The sequence below is a fragment of the Neodiprion lecontei genome, chromosome 3 (assembly GCF_021901455.1).
Source record: "Neodiprion lecontei isolate iyNeoLeco1 chromosome 3, iyNeoLeco1.1, whole genome shotgun sequence".
NCBI lineage: Eukaryota > Metazoa > Arthropoda > Insecta > Hymenoptera > Diprionidae > Neodiprion > Neodiprion lecontei.
In genome coordinates, this window is record NC_060262.1 from 19,198,172 (window position 1) to 19,213,837 (window position 15,666).

General features: G+C 38.3%; 2 protein-coding genes across 8 annotated transcripts in view; one reads left to right on the top strand and one right to left on the bottom strand.

Moving 5' to 3' along the window:
- Positions 1-15,666, top strand: part of LOC107225581 (protein expanded-like) — a 142,506-nt gene that overhangs the window by 71,632 nt on the left and 55,208 nt on the right. For 2 of the 3 annotated variants that reach the window (XM_046733780.1, XM_046733782.1), the window contains exons 3-4: positions 2,692-2,848; positions 14,842-14,941. In XM_046733780.1, the coding sequence (XP_046589736.1) occupies positions 2,735-2,848; positions 14,842-14,941 (214 nt within the window). In that variant the 5' untranslated portion in view covers positions 2,692-2,734. The remainder of the gene's footprint in view (positions 1-2,691; positions 2,849-14,841; positions 14,942-15,666) is intronic. The other variant, XM_046733783.1, reaches the window with a different exon arrangement.
- LOC107223743 (putative sodium-dependent multivitamin transporter) overlaps positions 1-15,666 on the bottom strand; it is a 67,315-nt gene that overhangs the window by 10,010 nt on the left and 41,639 nt on the right. The gene's annotated exons all lie outside the window — the stretch shown is intronic.

The following is a 15,666-nucleotide window of genomic DNA, read 5'->3' on the forward strand; positions in this document are numbered from 1 at the left end:
TACAATGTATTCTCGTTCTTGACAACGTTTCATTTCATTATTGGGTAGATAATACATGTCAGGTATGTAAATTTATGGTTTTCGTTTTCACGGGCCAATAAACCGTTTACCGTTAAACCGAGGCAGGCGCGCGCGCCGAAGGTTTATCATCGTGGTCCAAAACATGGAAATGGAATCGCTAGTCCGATCACCAGGGTTCGTGATTTACTGTGGACAGAAGCTGCGCGGCGATACTCGCGTTCCTAACCCACTCTTCCGCGAATCCTCTAAAACAGCAATATGATTTGTGTGCCCGGTGTCCTGACTCGTAATTTGCATACAGCCGTTTATTCTTATTTCAAATGTTATGTTATTGTAACGAGGGAATGATCTCTTGCCTGCCGTTATACGTCATGTGATTTTTAGAAGGTCTCATACACCTCTTCCGGTGTCCATCACATGTGCAAATACTCCCGAGGAGCCAAAGAGGAATCATTGTAACCGCATCTTGCACGTTACTGTCCAGACAGATGCGAGTACACGCGTCTATACGAGCTTGTTGGATCATTCTCACTTTGTTAGCTTCTCTTTTTAATAAGCCAATTCAACTCGAGTAATGAAACAAAATCTTTTATTTCTCCGGACGGCAGGACATTGCGTGAAAATTATTTGTTTAGCCGCCGGTGAAATTGCTATTGAGGCTTGTACGGTAATGTTCATTATTTTTTTGGAATGAAAACTGGAACGAGCTTTCTTTCTAAGCAAATTTTATGTGTGCCAATGACTCGCGGCGCAAGTGACAGGAGGAACAAACGATACGTTGATCATAGACACATAAACTTTCTATAGGAAAAAGACTCGTTTCAGTTTTGAATCCAAGAAAATAGTAAGCCACTGGGAAAGGTTAATGAAAATTATTGTACACGTTGCTGGAAGATTCATTCAAGGGGTGCCGGCATAATTGAACTATTGACAAATGACGAATGTAACGATACAATCATTCTATCACATCTTTCGTAAAACTTGAATTTCAGAGTTACGCTAGTTTGAAATTCAATTCATTTTATTCATCATCGTTGGTAATTGAGACGAGCAGTTTCGAAAAAGAAAAATTGGTTGTTTCAAGCTTCCAAATGCGTCGTTGTAGTCTGAATTTAGCTCTCAAAATGTCGAATGAAAATTTATTGAGTAGGTGAATATGTATGACAAACATTTGCATAATAATGAATGATTGATAACAAATTTACTAGGAGTACTAAAAAAAAAAATTGGCTCTTACAATGTTTGGGATAAGATAGAAAGCAGATGATGGTAGGATTAAATATTATCCAGCTCTGTGACGAAGGTGAAGCAAACCATAAAAGCTGAATAACTTTCTCTGCTTTTTCGTTTTCGTTTCTTTCCACGCGGTACACATTGAAAAAACATTTCATTGGTGGTTCTGACGTTTGTTTACTCGTAATAGTAGTATTTTTTCCAAGATTGTAGAGAGTCAGAAAAGACGCGGGATGATACAGAAATTGAATGACAATGATCAGGAACGATTGGCGACTCGTTTCATAATACGTAGGCAGTATATATTTTACCGATGCCGGAGTGAAAAATATGAAATCATGCAATGGTGGAAGTTTTGTACAAGATATTTATTGCATACGAATGAAATGGCAGAATTTATTAGCGATTTCTTGAGGCTAGTGCAGCACTGCAATCCGGCAAGTTCTGTACAATCCTCCGCCGAGCAAAAAACCATTCCAGGATCTTCCGTAGAATGATAATTGGTTTCGAGAAGGAAGGTACAACAACAAAGTGAAGCTTGCGCGCAGCTGTCTGGCTAGAAATATTTGTAGAGATATAAAAAAATTTTCAGGTATCATCGGCATGAATGTTTTCTAGAATTCGAGAGACCACCATCGTTTTCCATCGTATACCATACACTCACAGATTTTATTACCTTTCAGCGAAGGTCGGATTCTTTACGCACACTGCGAAAAATTTCATTTGCTAGAGTAATTAGAAAAATTCGGTAAAACAGGTATCGTTAAAAAAACTCTTCGAATATTGTTGGAATTACGAAAAACGAGGTATCTACACGTAACCATTTTGCGCTATGGTCGATCCTTTTTTGGTAATTGCAACGCAAAATCAGATGTTCGGTTTACTATACTTTTTTAGTTAAACAAGGCTTTAACGTCAATTTATTGCTGCACAAGCATTAAATTTTCGCAACAGTTGCAAGAAAATATAGTAAGAGTGATCGTAATGTGAAAGAATAGTAACGGATACTAGACTTTCCGGTAACGGCTATAAAACTAATTTTCATTTTCTACCTAGAACAATATTTTTCGATTGTGGTAAAAAATGAAAATGGTTATCCGGAACTAAAAATTTCTCTGAGCGCGCTATTGGAATCTATAATATGTTTTCGGATGTCCATATGAGAGAAGCTTTCCAAAAAACTAAAAATCAACGTTACAATTAGTGTTTTATTTTTTAACACAAAAATATCTGTACCGTTTCTTTTTATTTTAAAGAACTTTTCACTCGTACACTCTCGCAAATTATCTTTGACGGTGTGCGATATACGTTTGTCCAAAAAAGCACCAGTCGTGCAATCCTTTCTGTCTCTCTATATATTTCTCTCTCTCTCCTGAGTCCTACTTATTCTCGTCTTGTCGAATGATAATTGACAGAAGTGCTTTAACAATGTTTCAGTCAGGACGCTAGAGCGTAGCGGCGGCGACATGAAGCATGCAGCATGCGCGGTAGCGGTGTCACAGCTGCGCGGTCCTGCCTTCAACCTCTGGTGTCCGCCAGCCGATACCTTGCCGTACATGCCCTCCCAGGTGACCCTCTCTACTTTGTCGTCGAGGTGAGTAAGGTTGGAAAATAAAAATGATCGCGTATCGAAGAGGTGAAGATATGGTTGAACAGCAAAATGGGCATGAGCACATCCGTGAGCAATATTGAGGAAACTGTGAAATATATGGGTTTTGAAATGTTTGCTCGAGTTTCAGGCCTTTAGAGGAAAAAAAAAAAAAAAAAATCAAAATTTTGGGTGTTTTTTTACAGACGTCAAGTACTGTACATTTAAAAAAAAATTATTAACAGAAATCTTGCCGAATCGAATTTACCTAAGACCGAACCACGGATAACCAAATTTTTTTTTCCCGTAAAGCAAAGGTAGTTTAAAGAGTACAAAAACAGGTAACCAAATGTATATTCTGTTGCATTTGAAAAATGCAGGATTTAGCGAGCTCAGTTGCAAAATCCCATCAATATGCTCATGAAAGTTGAACCGGTGACTGAAATTGATGGAAGAATTGGCCAAGTTCGTAATTGCTTTCACGTTAGCTAAAACCTGACTAATTGCATGTATTCGTTCAATGACAGTTTTTATTCCCGAACAAATTTTACTAACGAGAATTCGGCGAACCATTTCGAACGTTCTAATTCACTATAAAACCTTTTATCAAATCGTTAATACCTTAGCTTGTGTTTTTCGAATTTTCTTATTTCTTACTGACTTATTGGAATTACATCGTAAAAATGTTTCGTTTGTTTTCATTATAATTGGAAAATTTCTTCCTGAATTGGAAAATATCGGATCGAACATACCTTAGCGGCTACGTTATAGTTCAAGATCTCTCTCTCTTTCTCTCTTGTTTTTTCGGATCATGATCTCGAAAAATTCTTATGACCAGGGTCGCCGACTAGCTCACCGCTGGTCATTAAATTGAACAAACATGTCTCCACATCATCAACAGAATTACGAATTGCTCAATTCAACGCAAACTCTTTATTCGGACATATCGACTTTGTCCGCTTACTGTTCGAGAGAGCAAAGTTTCATATCACTTCAAATCAGCATCCGACACGTGGATACATTTGCACATCTCTGACGATCTTGTTCGCATTCAGGATTCTTTTCTTACACGTAATGATAGAGACGGGAAAATGGGAGGTGGAGTGGCTTGCTACATTCATAAGTCGCTCACCACGAAAATCATCGCTAACTCTCCGAGTGAATTTGACAGTAAACCTGAGTTTATTATACTTGAACTACGTGCCAGAAGCTCCGAAGTTTTATTGTTTGCCTCTATTTATCGACGTCCAAAAGGGCTCTACTTCTTTGATGATTTTCTTGTAAAGCTAAACTCCCACGTGCACTTATACGAGAACATCATTTTTACGGGCGACTTAAATTGTAATCTTTTACACACTTATTTCGAATCAACCTATGTTCGAAAATTCGTGTCATCTTTCATCGAAAAAGTGAAATGCTGGTTCGTATTTCAACCCAAGAAGAAAGAACGGACGATATCATCGTAGTACTCGCTTTTTCCAACTACGAGGCGAAGAGTTCCGGCCTCCCGAATTATTTATGTCAATTGTTTACAACAAATAAACCGAAGAAGACCCGAAAAAGTGAAATGCCGGTTCGAAACGAGACTCACTTCCTCCTTTAGTTGTAAATAGCGTTAAATGTTGAGAGTGTTTGTTACTGCACAGCTGTCACGGAGTAATCAAGTCTCACTGATCTCGATAAGAGTCGATTCTGCTCTCTGCAGACTAAAATATCACAAAAGTTCACTCCCTACTCAACTTAGGTGTAAGCTAGTTACTGCTCTTATTTTTCCCATCATAGACTACTGTTGTCTGGTACATACATCATGATGTGACTGATGAGTTGAACAACAAGTCATAACGGCTCGTAAATTGTTGCGTTAGCTTTATATTCGATCTTAGGAGAGATGAGCATACATATATTATCACATTATTGGCACCAACTCCAATGGCTATCGGTAAAAAATCAACGACTTTATTTTCTCACTTGTTTTGTGTTCAAAACACGTTACCTTCATATCGCTTCTTATGTTGTTAACAACTTTTTAGCATCAGTTATTCGCCATCCTCCGCGTATTGAAGCTCCTAACTCACAATACTTCATTCCATCTCACCGCACAGTAACATATCGCAACTCGTTCCATCTGTCGACCATCTATTTATGGAATTCATTACCTTCGTCACTTACTTCTTCCCATCATCGCCTGTATCTAAAAAAGATCTGTTGTCACACTATATTTAACTGATAAGGAGCCACTACTACCACCACTCCCCCTATCTGGGTTCGTTATTGTCGAGACGATGTAGATTGCCAACGTTTTGATCTAAAAATTTCTTTTTTAAGTCACATATCATCTTCAACATGGATTGTGATTTGTTGTACTCTATTTCTTTTTAAGATAGTTTGTAGTTTAGTTTTTAAGGTTCTGTATGTTGTTTAATGTATTTCGTGAAACAATCTTCCTTGCTTCATAGTTTAACTAGGACATAAGTAAACATCTAAACTCTCTCTCTCTCTCTCTCTCATTCTCTCTCTCTCTCTCTCTTTCTCTCTCTCTCTCTCTCTCTCTCTCTCCGTGGGTTTGCCACAACATACTTAAGTTTTGAAAAAATTAAAAAGAGTCGCCCCAAAATGTGGGCTCGCCCGACACGGAATACCCCATAAATATGTCATCGTGTCAGGCGTTTCACGCGCTACGCAGAGGAATCTATGCGCCGGTGAACGCCGCCACGCACTGCCAATCTGACGTTTATAAATCATGCGTGCCGTGTCACGTCGGCTTCCTCCGTCAATCTCTGACCACCGGCAGATCGTCCAACGCATCCTGAACGTAGTAGAAATAATCACACGCTCTTCCTTTTTCATCTTCCTCTTCGTCTTCTTCTTTTTCTTTTTTTCTTTTACGAGGAGGCGTTGCGCGACGACGACGATATATCGAAGATCCATCGATCCTGCTTGCGCGATTTGACACGGAATTTCAGTCAACGAAATTCTCACGAATTGCCATTAATATTCAACCTTACGCCGCGGCCGTCTCGAGTTTCTCGGTAATAATGCTTCAGCAGTACCTTTCGGTATCTTCCTACGCGTTTAGAACTCCGGAGTCAAAGGTGTCTCCGCAGTGTGGAGGAAAAAAAGAAAGGGAACAGAATTTAGAGTGGGGAAAAAAAAATAAATAAAAAAAAAACACATAAATAAAATAAAAATAAAAACCCCGTCTATGTGTCTCATGTCCGTCAGCCGAAGCCCATCAAAGCGGCAAGCGTTCAGATGGCTTTGTAAACGTCGGAAAAAAAAAGTTTCTTTCGGATCAACAATTCACGTTACACTCCCACGCGCGCTTTGACAACTGCACGGATAATTGCGTACGTATGCCTGGAAATAACGCGTACGTACCGTGAAAAAAAATTCACACCGTTCAGCGCTACACACGTTTACGTATGCATGTGTAATGTATAATAGACGCTAGGAGAGGAATACGGAACAGGTCGAGTTATTGTCTATGGTACTTACACGTTAAGGATAATTCATCAGTCCAGCTGACATGCAAACACTGTGAGAGAAAATCTTTTGTCAAAGTTACCTGTAGAAATTCTTTAGTAAAATATTGCTATCTCGTTACAATAACGTTTGAAATATTGTTGATATTACTAGACAATTTGGTACAAGTAACTGTTTAATTTATTTATAGTTGTCATTGCTATATTGTTTTTTTTTTTTTTCTATTATCGAAACAGTAAATCTCTTTGTTTGATCAGGTTACTAATCTTTTTTCACTTAAACAAGGCCTCGAGTAGCTGTAATGTATAAAAAAGAAGAAAATGGTACCAGATTATCTGGTTACCGCTACAAAACTCAATTTTGTTCTGTATCCGGAAATGTATTTTTTGGTTATCGTAAGAGATGAAAATAGTTATGGACCGTACAGTAACTACGATAATAAACTTCTCTCCGACGGTTGTAAGCAACAATATGTGCGGAAAATATGCGTGTGTCTAATCTTGTGCGTCCTTATAAATTGGTTTTTCTACGATATTTATTGATTTATTATTTATTCAGTTTTTGTAAGCTTAATGTTAATGAAAGCGCCAGTAACGGGACTTTCAAGACATCTGATATCTTTCGAAGATACGCGATCGTTGAAAAACATGAAAGAATTCCGACCGTTGTTCAAAATCATTTGTAGGTTTAATTATGATTTTTTATAAGTCTGATTTACGCATATCGTTAATCCGATCCAATATCTCTGTGAAAATCTTTGTAAATCAATGCCTGACGGATACAAAATTGTCTTAGTTAATTTTCTCGTACTCACGAATTGTTGCGTGAAGTTTGGCATACGAGATTTATGAATCACGGATTTATGATTCACCTTTAACTTCCCATTACCAAAAAGACTTTCAACTGACGCAATAATAAAAGTGTTCTACATTCTGCTCATTTCGTCAGAATATATTACTGGCTAAATTAAGAACGTCGAAAATTAAAGCTGATGAGTTTTTTTTTTTTTTAAATTCCGTCCAAACAACTTCTAATTTTTTTTTCTAATGACATCACGTTTCTTACATCCCGTCCGTTACGGAGATTGTTGTTGATATTCATAAGATTGAAATTCGCAACGTTAACTTAACGATGCCTCGAGTAGATTTTTGTAAAAATCGTTAATTCGCAATTCTGGGATCTTTTAAATATGAGTAAACTGTAATATAACGCAAAACTTGCTAGAGTGTTTTTCTCTCAACGTTGTATCACCTTAATTCCATCAACTCCAACTCCGTTGGTATTATTTCTCTCTGTCTAAGACTGCATGCCGAGAATGATCGTAAGCAGATTCGCGTCTGGAATATGCGGAAAACAGTTTGAAAAAGCGATGAGAGGAAACAGCAGGTATGAATTTGCACACTTTAGCTGGTTGTGGATACGCGCGCAGGGGGTCAATTTAATTCCTTTAGTAAGTGCCCCGGATAAGAGCCTGGAATTTCTAATAACACGCGTAATGAGCTCGTTAACAAGGATCGCTACTCTGGTGTGTAATAAGCGGAAATTGCTTTGCTCTAGAACGGTGAGAGCCTTTGATGATACGAAGAGCAATCGCTCGGGTCGTTTAACTATTCACGTTAAAGAGTGTATCGTTCGTTCGTTAGTTTACCCGTTTCTATAACACTCTGAGAAAATACGTCTCGCTGACGGTTATACGATTTACTAAAGGATTGGAGATTTGAAAGAGTCCGATAGAAAACAAATTTTGTCCGTGCCTTGCAAACGTAAGATCGTTTTCCACGTCGAGAAATTGATTTTTTTAAAAATACAACCGTTTCTCAGTGTTTTACTGATATAGCAGGCAAGGTTTTTTTTTTTTTTTTTTCTTGAAATTTTTCGTCGACTTCTGCAACAATTGCCATTTCATCAACGAATAGAATCCATTTCAATTCCTCCTTTTTCGTCAATTACATTAAACGTATGTCATTTTACGGTACTGCAATACCTTATTCACTAGTTTATGGTCTTCGAAGCATCGTTCTTTGCTTCTTATTGTAATTGTCTATTCGGGAAGTCAAATGCGTAATCCACTTGAAATTTGAAATATTCCCGGCTAACCTGTAGATGTTTTTTCTCTTGCGTATACGCTCGTTCCGTTCGTTAGTTTTTTTCTTCGTCTCTGAATTTCCCATGACGCACCGGATGTTCAATCCTAGACAAAAGTTAACTATGTATACTCACGCATAAACACGCGCGCGCACGCCCACGCACAATCTACCCATCCTGCCGTGACCGTGAAGTTCATGACACGCAAGATCGAAACAACCCAGACACGCGGTGTAAATTTTGCTGCGAGTAAAGTGTAGAAGCGAAAAATTCCATACAGAGTTTGTTACAACGACGTTTCCTTACAACGACAAAGCAACAGGTTTCATCGTTTAAGCGGTGGATCAATTTTTCCGTACATTCTCATTTGTGAAATTTTTTATAAAAATAAATTTTTCGTTGCAATGTAAAAATCCAGTTACCAATCATCGGTTATGAGTTCGTTGATCGGTAAACTTGGAAGACGAATTTTGAATTATTATGGATTGGAAAAGGTAAAAGATGATTAAAAATTTACTGAATCAATCGATAATTAACATACGCGGAGCGCAATCGCGAAGCTAATCTAATGCTGATACGTTTTGCGGTATGAAAATTGGAAGGAAGATATTAAAATTAACACACGAGTAACAGGGCTTTAGTTGAAGTACCTCGAGTGTAACCGAAAATCTTTAACCAAGCTATTTCACGGTATGCATCGTCATAAAACATGTGTTATTTAGAATTTCAAACATACGAAAAAGAATACAAAAACAATCCAACTAACAAGCATCGAATAGACCGAGTAAGAGGGATTCTCAAGATGGAAGCCGTTTAATCCTCATCCTAATACGTCTCAGACTTGAAGATGATGGTAACACCGATGAATACTACAGTATAAAAGCGTAGAGTAGAAAAGTTTGAATAACTCGAGACAATTTCAAAGTTGATTAAAAAAAAAACTGATATACTTCATCCAAGATCTAGGGATCGCAGGTCAGATAGGATTGCTTGCAACTTGCGATATGAACGGAATCACATTCACGATGTATGGATATTTCACTGCCAAGGTTTCACGAGTGCATGTTTAAAAAACGATAAAAAAAAAAGAAAATTAAGAAAAAAGAAACAAGCCTGGAATTCTCGGTTCTTCAGCTGCAGTATAGGTACGTCATTATATGGGAGGAAATATCAGAGCCCGTCCTGCCGCTGCAGCCACGGCTGGTAGGTCGAGAGAAGAATAAGGTATGACGACGGTGTATCCTACCTTCTCACACGATACGATCTACCTAATTATACAGAGGCTCATTTGTACCGACAAATCTGGATTCTACCCCGTCAAGGAAATTCGTTTGCCACTACCTTTAAGGTCTCCTCCACACGGTGGCAAAGTATTTTTTTTAAATTCCAGGCCTCTCCGTTTACATCACCTCGGGAAGAACCAACTTCCCTCCGATCCCCCTGCTGCTGCGAAAATGCATATTTAATTCCCTTAAGCGTGACTGTCGTAATTACGCGTCCCTTTCTACGGTTCGGCTTGTTCTGTCATTTCATTTTTTTAATTTTCAATTTCTTTTCTTCCAACATTTATACGACTGGTAATTACAGTGGTTAACGAATATTATGCTCGATGTTCAAGTTACACGAATGTAAAGTGCACGTGTGCTGCGTACCGGTCGAATATCTTACTGGGCTGAATAATTACTGAAATAAAAAATCGCGAAACAGGATCGGGAAATACTCGGTGTAAGGATAAAAAAAAAAAAAAAAAAAAAAAAAACATCCCCACCAATCGCGTTGTACTGTTTTGTTCGTATACCGTTATGGACAATGTACTTCTGGTTCAGTGTAATGAAAAAGATACTAGGAGGCGATACTCGGCAAGTGTGCAAGGTTCTTTAGGGTGTCTCGCTGCTCCATACACGTGAAACTTGTACGGGTACTGTAAGGTGGGTGTAAAGATATAGAGGATAAATTAGACACGACGAAAGATGAAGAGCGGATAAATTAGTAAAAACCAAGAGGAATTTCGTAGAGACGGGTCAGCGTATAAATCTTAAATTAAATTAGAGGCTCTTTAGATGGAGATTTTATAGTCCCTCAGAATTTAGTTGGAACAATTTCCAATGGAATGTAGTTCTTTCGAGAAACTAGGAAAACCTTTAACGACGGACGATAAATATGATCTGGAAGATTTTCAAAGGTAACGCTGTAAGAATGTTACAAAACCAATGGTTAACTCTTTATAGTCTCAGACTTCACACAACGCGTCTACACTCTATTCGATTAAAAATTTTGTACTTTTACGCAGGCACCAGTACTTATTAATCGATTTTTTATAAAACACATTGGTCACTTGAGTTAGATTTACCCTTTGAACTTCAGGGTATTCCTATATGTATATGTGGCATGTCTAGCATTATCCGATAACTCGTCATCAGTTCCATGTGTTTAAATGTAATCATTTAAAAGTTACGACTTGAATGATATACATTGATTGTTATAAAAAAAAAAATTAAAAACAAATAAAAGCTAGATCTCTTCATCTTTTAGGTACGGTGTCGAAAATTTCATCAGGCTGGCAGCAAAATTGGGAAGCAGGGCAGCCGTAGAATTTTCCATTATTTGGACACTTCTAGAGAGTACAAGAATCATAGGAGACATCTAGAATTTAGAGTGTAGCTTTGATATTAACTCTTATAATATTAACTGTCGACCATTTATACAAACGCTTGATTTACAAATTGTTTTACGTCTTACCAGGAAGACCGCTAACGAAGCATTGCTTGAAAAACTGGATCATACAATCATTATAGATACAATTTTCACTTCATAATATGCGCATTACTGCGTATGAATGTACTCGAAGATCAGCTAAAAGTTCTGAAATAAGGCTTGTTTCAGTAGGTACCTTAATGGTGAATAAGCAGCCTAAACCATCATACACTCGTTCGATAGTCGTAACGTTTCTGAACCAACAGGAGCCTCAAAGTTATTCACGTACACAACTTAAACTTAAATAAGGTAAATTATCGAAAGACCATAACCAATTGTCACGATGAGACTGTCATGCGAATATTACAATTTCCTTTCTTTGGAAAACTTTAAGGTACGCGTAGATACCATTCCATTACCATTTTCGTCGACCACATTCATCGACTTTCATCAAAGTACTGATCGAAACAACAATTGTATGTACCTAACATTCACATATCAAGAATAAAGTCCTAAATCGTCTGCTAATTTTAATAAGCTTTAAACGTCGGTAGGAATATGCAAATTATGAAGTTGCTCTTACGATATATCAGCAGCTAGTTCAATCAACGCTAATCGTAGATAAAGTATGACCAAGCGAATAGCGTATGGTCTTCAGTGCAGACGAATTAATTAACAGCTACTGCTGGCGGTGGCTCGCTTGGATCCGTTTTGATTTGCTCGAGTCCGCGTTACTCTATCGCACACCAACTGGTACACCTGTATTGCTATACATGCCTAATAGTTGAAACGTGCGTTGCATCGCAAATATGCTCACCATAGCTGCGTGCGCAGTTGGTTGATTGTTCGATAATTTTACAAACCGTGTGATTATTCCGAGTCACGTATTCACGAGGAATTCTACCGATTCCTGCCACTACACCCAGACTACAGAAAATTTATATGACTCTATTTGATCAGATTATTCTTATGGCCTCAGGGTCAGGATATATGTATTCTATTGTAAACTCTTCGCCTTTACTTCCGACTAACTTTTCTGTTTCGATTATTGCCATGTTATACAAGTAATAATAAAATTTGGAACAACAACACGCCTATTTTCAAATGTAATATAAAATCAGTCAGTCTGGTATAATGTAGGGAATATTTGACTAATTTGTTTCAAAGATTATGTCTCATGGTATTAGAATCTAAACTTAGCCAGATCAATTCTTGTACCTAATTCAGAAGGTCATCTGGGTCGTTGAGGCCTGTTACATGAAACTGGTACCCAATCCATTTGATTGGTAACTCTTTCGAGTTGCGTCGGAAATTCACAGTTGTCGCCATCAGTTGGCCATCCTGTAGTGGTGCATATTAAAGAAAATCAATTGCATTCGAACGGTTCGCTGAATTTGACGTTGCATACCAATGCAGAACGAACGAGTATTTGTAGAACATGTAGAGTTAGACACATCACCACGACAGTATGGGATGTGAAAAATTCGAGAAACGCTTGTAAATTAATGTTCCTGCTTTTCGTTTTCTAAATTTTTTTGCACTGCCCTCAAGGTACTCGCGTCCTTGTCCACGGGGCAAATAATGGTATCGTACACCGATATAGTTCTCTTATCTAGCTCAGACGTGTATTCTCTAATGAAGTGACCCACGGAATCTTTCACTTTCAAATCTTTTCGGTCGTCACCGTATCTTCAATCCCTATTAAAAACTTTGATTACGATGCGTACAAGCATCGCGTTATAAAAAGAAAAGAGTAAAAACCGGACATACACAACATATGTCTGGAGTTAATTGGCGCGGTGTGATAAATAGATACTCAACCGAAACCAATGAACTGTACAACCTGCAGTGGATTATTTTTAAAACATAATTACACGTTTCAAGTATCGTGTCATGGTATTGACACAATTTTCTGTCGTCACTTGTTTTATTTTAGTTTGATATGATATAACCGAAATGGTTATTTCGAATCATTCGGTTGAGTCATCGGTTTTATTATAGATCAAATTTCTCATTATGTACGTTGCTTCTACTATGAGTTAGTAACGTGAATTCGATCAATTATTACTTACAGTAACACAAGAAGCGTGCCGCACGGACGCCGAGAGTCGAGCATTCAAAATCCTTGTGGTTCAACGTACGAGCAAAACACTAATTTAGAAGTCGTCGTTTTGCTAGAACAGTCACGAACAGCGACGGCTGTTATTGTTTTTGGTAAACTTGCTGTTCTAACAGTTCACTTAAGATCATGGAGTACAATTGAAAGGTTAAGTACGGATTTTAATTTAGACAATTGGCGAACGCGTAGATTGAGATATGATATGTCCTAATTTAGAGAAATTACGTTTCGAGAAGAGGGTCAAGGTTTATAAAACTCACGCGTGGCATATAACCAGAAAATGATTAGGCACAGTTGTACAGAGTTATGAACAAATTATCACTCACCTGTAAAAAGACTTAGATTGAGTTAGAGTAACCGAGTAAAATTTCGCAAGGTTGAGAGTTGATCGATGATGGTCTGATTTCAATAATTATCACAAGTCTCTAACTTTTCCAACAAGCACCTTTGCTATTTTGCATCATACTTCTTTCCGAGGGCAAGAATTTTGCGTATTAACTAGGAGCAGGCGTGTATATTTTGGCAAATATTGAAATATGCAAATGTCAACAGAACCATTTTCCGAGATCATGGTTGGGACAGACTTCACAATTCGCGAAGCACCGAAGCGACACTATTATAGTGTTGCGCATTTGTCGTTATATCTTCACGGTAATCCAATGAGCTTCAAAATTATGCTTAGTGAGGTATTTCCAAAATCCGTGCCATTCAAGCCGCCATGTTACGTTCAGAAGAAGAACCTAATCTTCATGTTTGTGAGAGCACCAAACGTACCAGGTGTGTGGAAATTATTAATTGAGAAGCTATTTTCGAGCGTTTATCTAATCGCCAGTATTGCCCAAAGCTTGATGCACACAAAACCGTGTTACGACAGGTTATGTTCGTTGGTTTAGGGCATCGCCGAAAAAAAGGTCTAAATAATCTTGCAGAGTGGTAGGCGGATGGATGTCTGAACTCATTACAACTGGTGCTAACTATTCGCGCTTACTTCGTGCTACAGTCCACGGTACAATAGCGATATACCCTCACGAATTGAGTGAGTTGTAGCTGTAACTTATGCGTGTCATGTGCATGCGGTGCGACAAGTATCGTTAAAAAAAAAAATGTTTGAATATTGTTGGTATTACGAAAAACGAGGTACGCGTAACCATTTTGCGCTGTTGTAGATCCTTTTTTGGTAATTGCAACGCAAAATCAGTTTTTGAGGTTTACTCTACTTTTTTTAGTTAAACAAGGCTTTAACGTCAATTTATTTTTGCACAAGCATTAAATTTTCGCAAAAGTCACAAGAAAATATGGCAACAGTGATCGTGATGAGTAAGAATAGTAACGGATACTAGACTTTCTGGTAACAGCTAGAAAACTAATTTTTATTTTGTACCTAGAACTATATTTTTCGGTCGTGGTAAAAAATGAAAATAGTTAAGGACTGAGCGGTAACCGGAAATAAAAATTTCAGTGGTGTTGTAGCACGTGTTAATTATACAAGGCGGTTTACCACACTTGGAAGAATTAATGCTGCCTCAGAGATATTATATTCACTTTCTATGTATTCAATGCTTATTTTTCCGTATAAATCACGCTTGCGCTAAACTCCATTTTCAATTTCTATTTTCAGGCCAAGTCGAGGGTGAAGGAGGTCTACGCCCAAACATGCGTCCTGCTGGGCCAACAGGGCATGTTAGACTGCGAATTGTTTGGCCTAGCAATTCTGTCTGGTGAGTTAGCTTTCCTTCTTACTTTTCTTCGTTTTACGCTCCCGAGTTTCTTGGAAGCCTGGAGTTATTCTTCTTCAAGACAAAGTCACCTGGGGCGTTTTGCCTTGGCTGCATTCGCTCGCTCTGGTATAGTCATCACCGGTCCACTTTCCGTGCTGTTCAACCAGTGCAAACCACACTTGGTGCTAAATGAGCAGTACACCCAGATAAAGAAAGGCACGAGTTCCGAGTCTTCACGGTGTTTGAAGATTGCTAACTGGAACAAGGCGAGATGCTACTCATCTTTATCTGGAACTCAACGCGCAAAGCTTTTAAACGTTCACTCACCGTCTCGTCTCGATTTCGACTGAACACAGAAAGAATCCTACTCTTCGAGTTCGCCGCATACTTCACTTCCCCTCAGTTTGTTTGACCCTCGTCGTTGAAGAAACGATTCGAGGATGAACGAGGACTAAATTTTAGCTGGCAGACACTTCGTAAGTTCAATTCTTGGAAGCACAAAGTTGACGACTGAACGGACAACCGACGTAGGAACAGCCCTGAATGAATTCGTATCGTGTTACGGTGTGACTTTTCTCGTGTATCGAATTACTCAAGCTCGCACAGCTCGTTACGCATATCGAGCAAAGTTGACCTGTGAATTGTCTGTCCCAACTGAGGGTTATTGAAAAAAGAAACTTTATTGTTTTTTGTTCAAGCAGTTCTTGGTGAACAGTAAATCATAA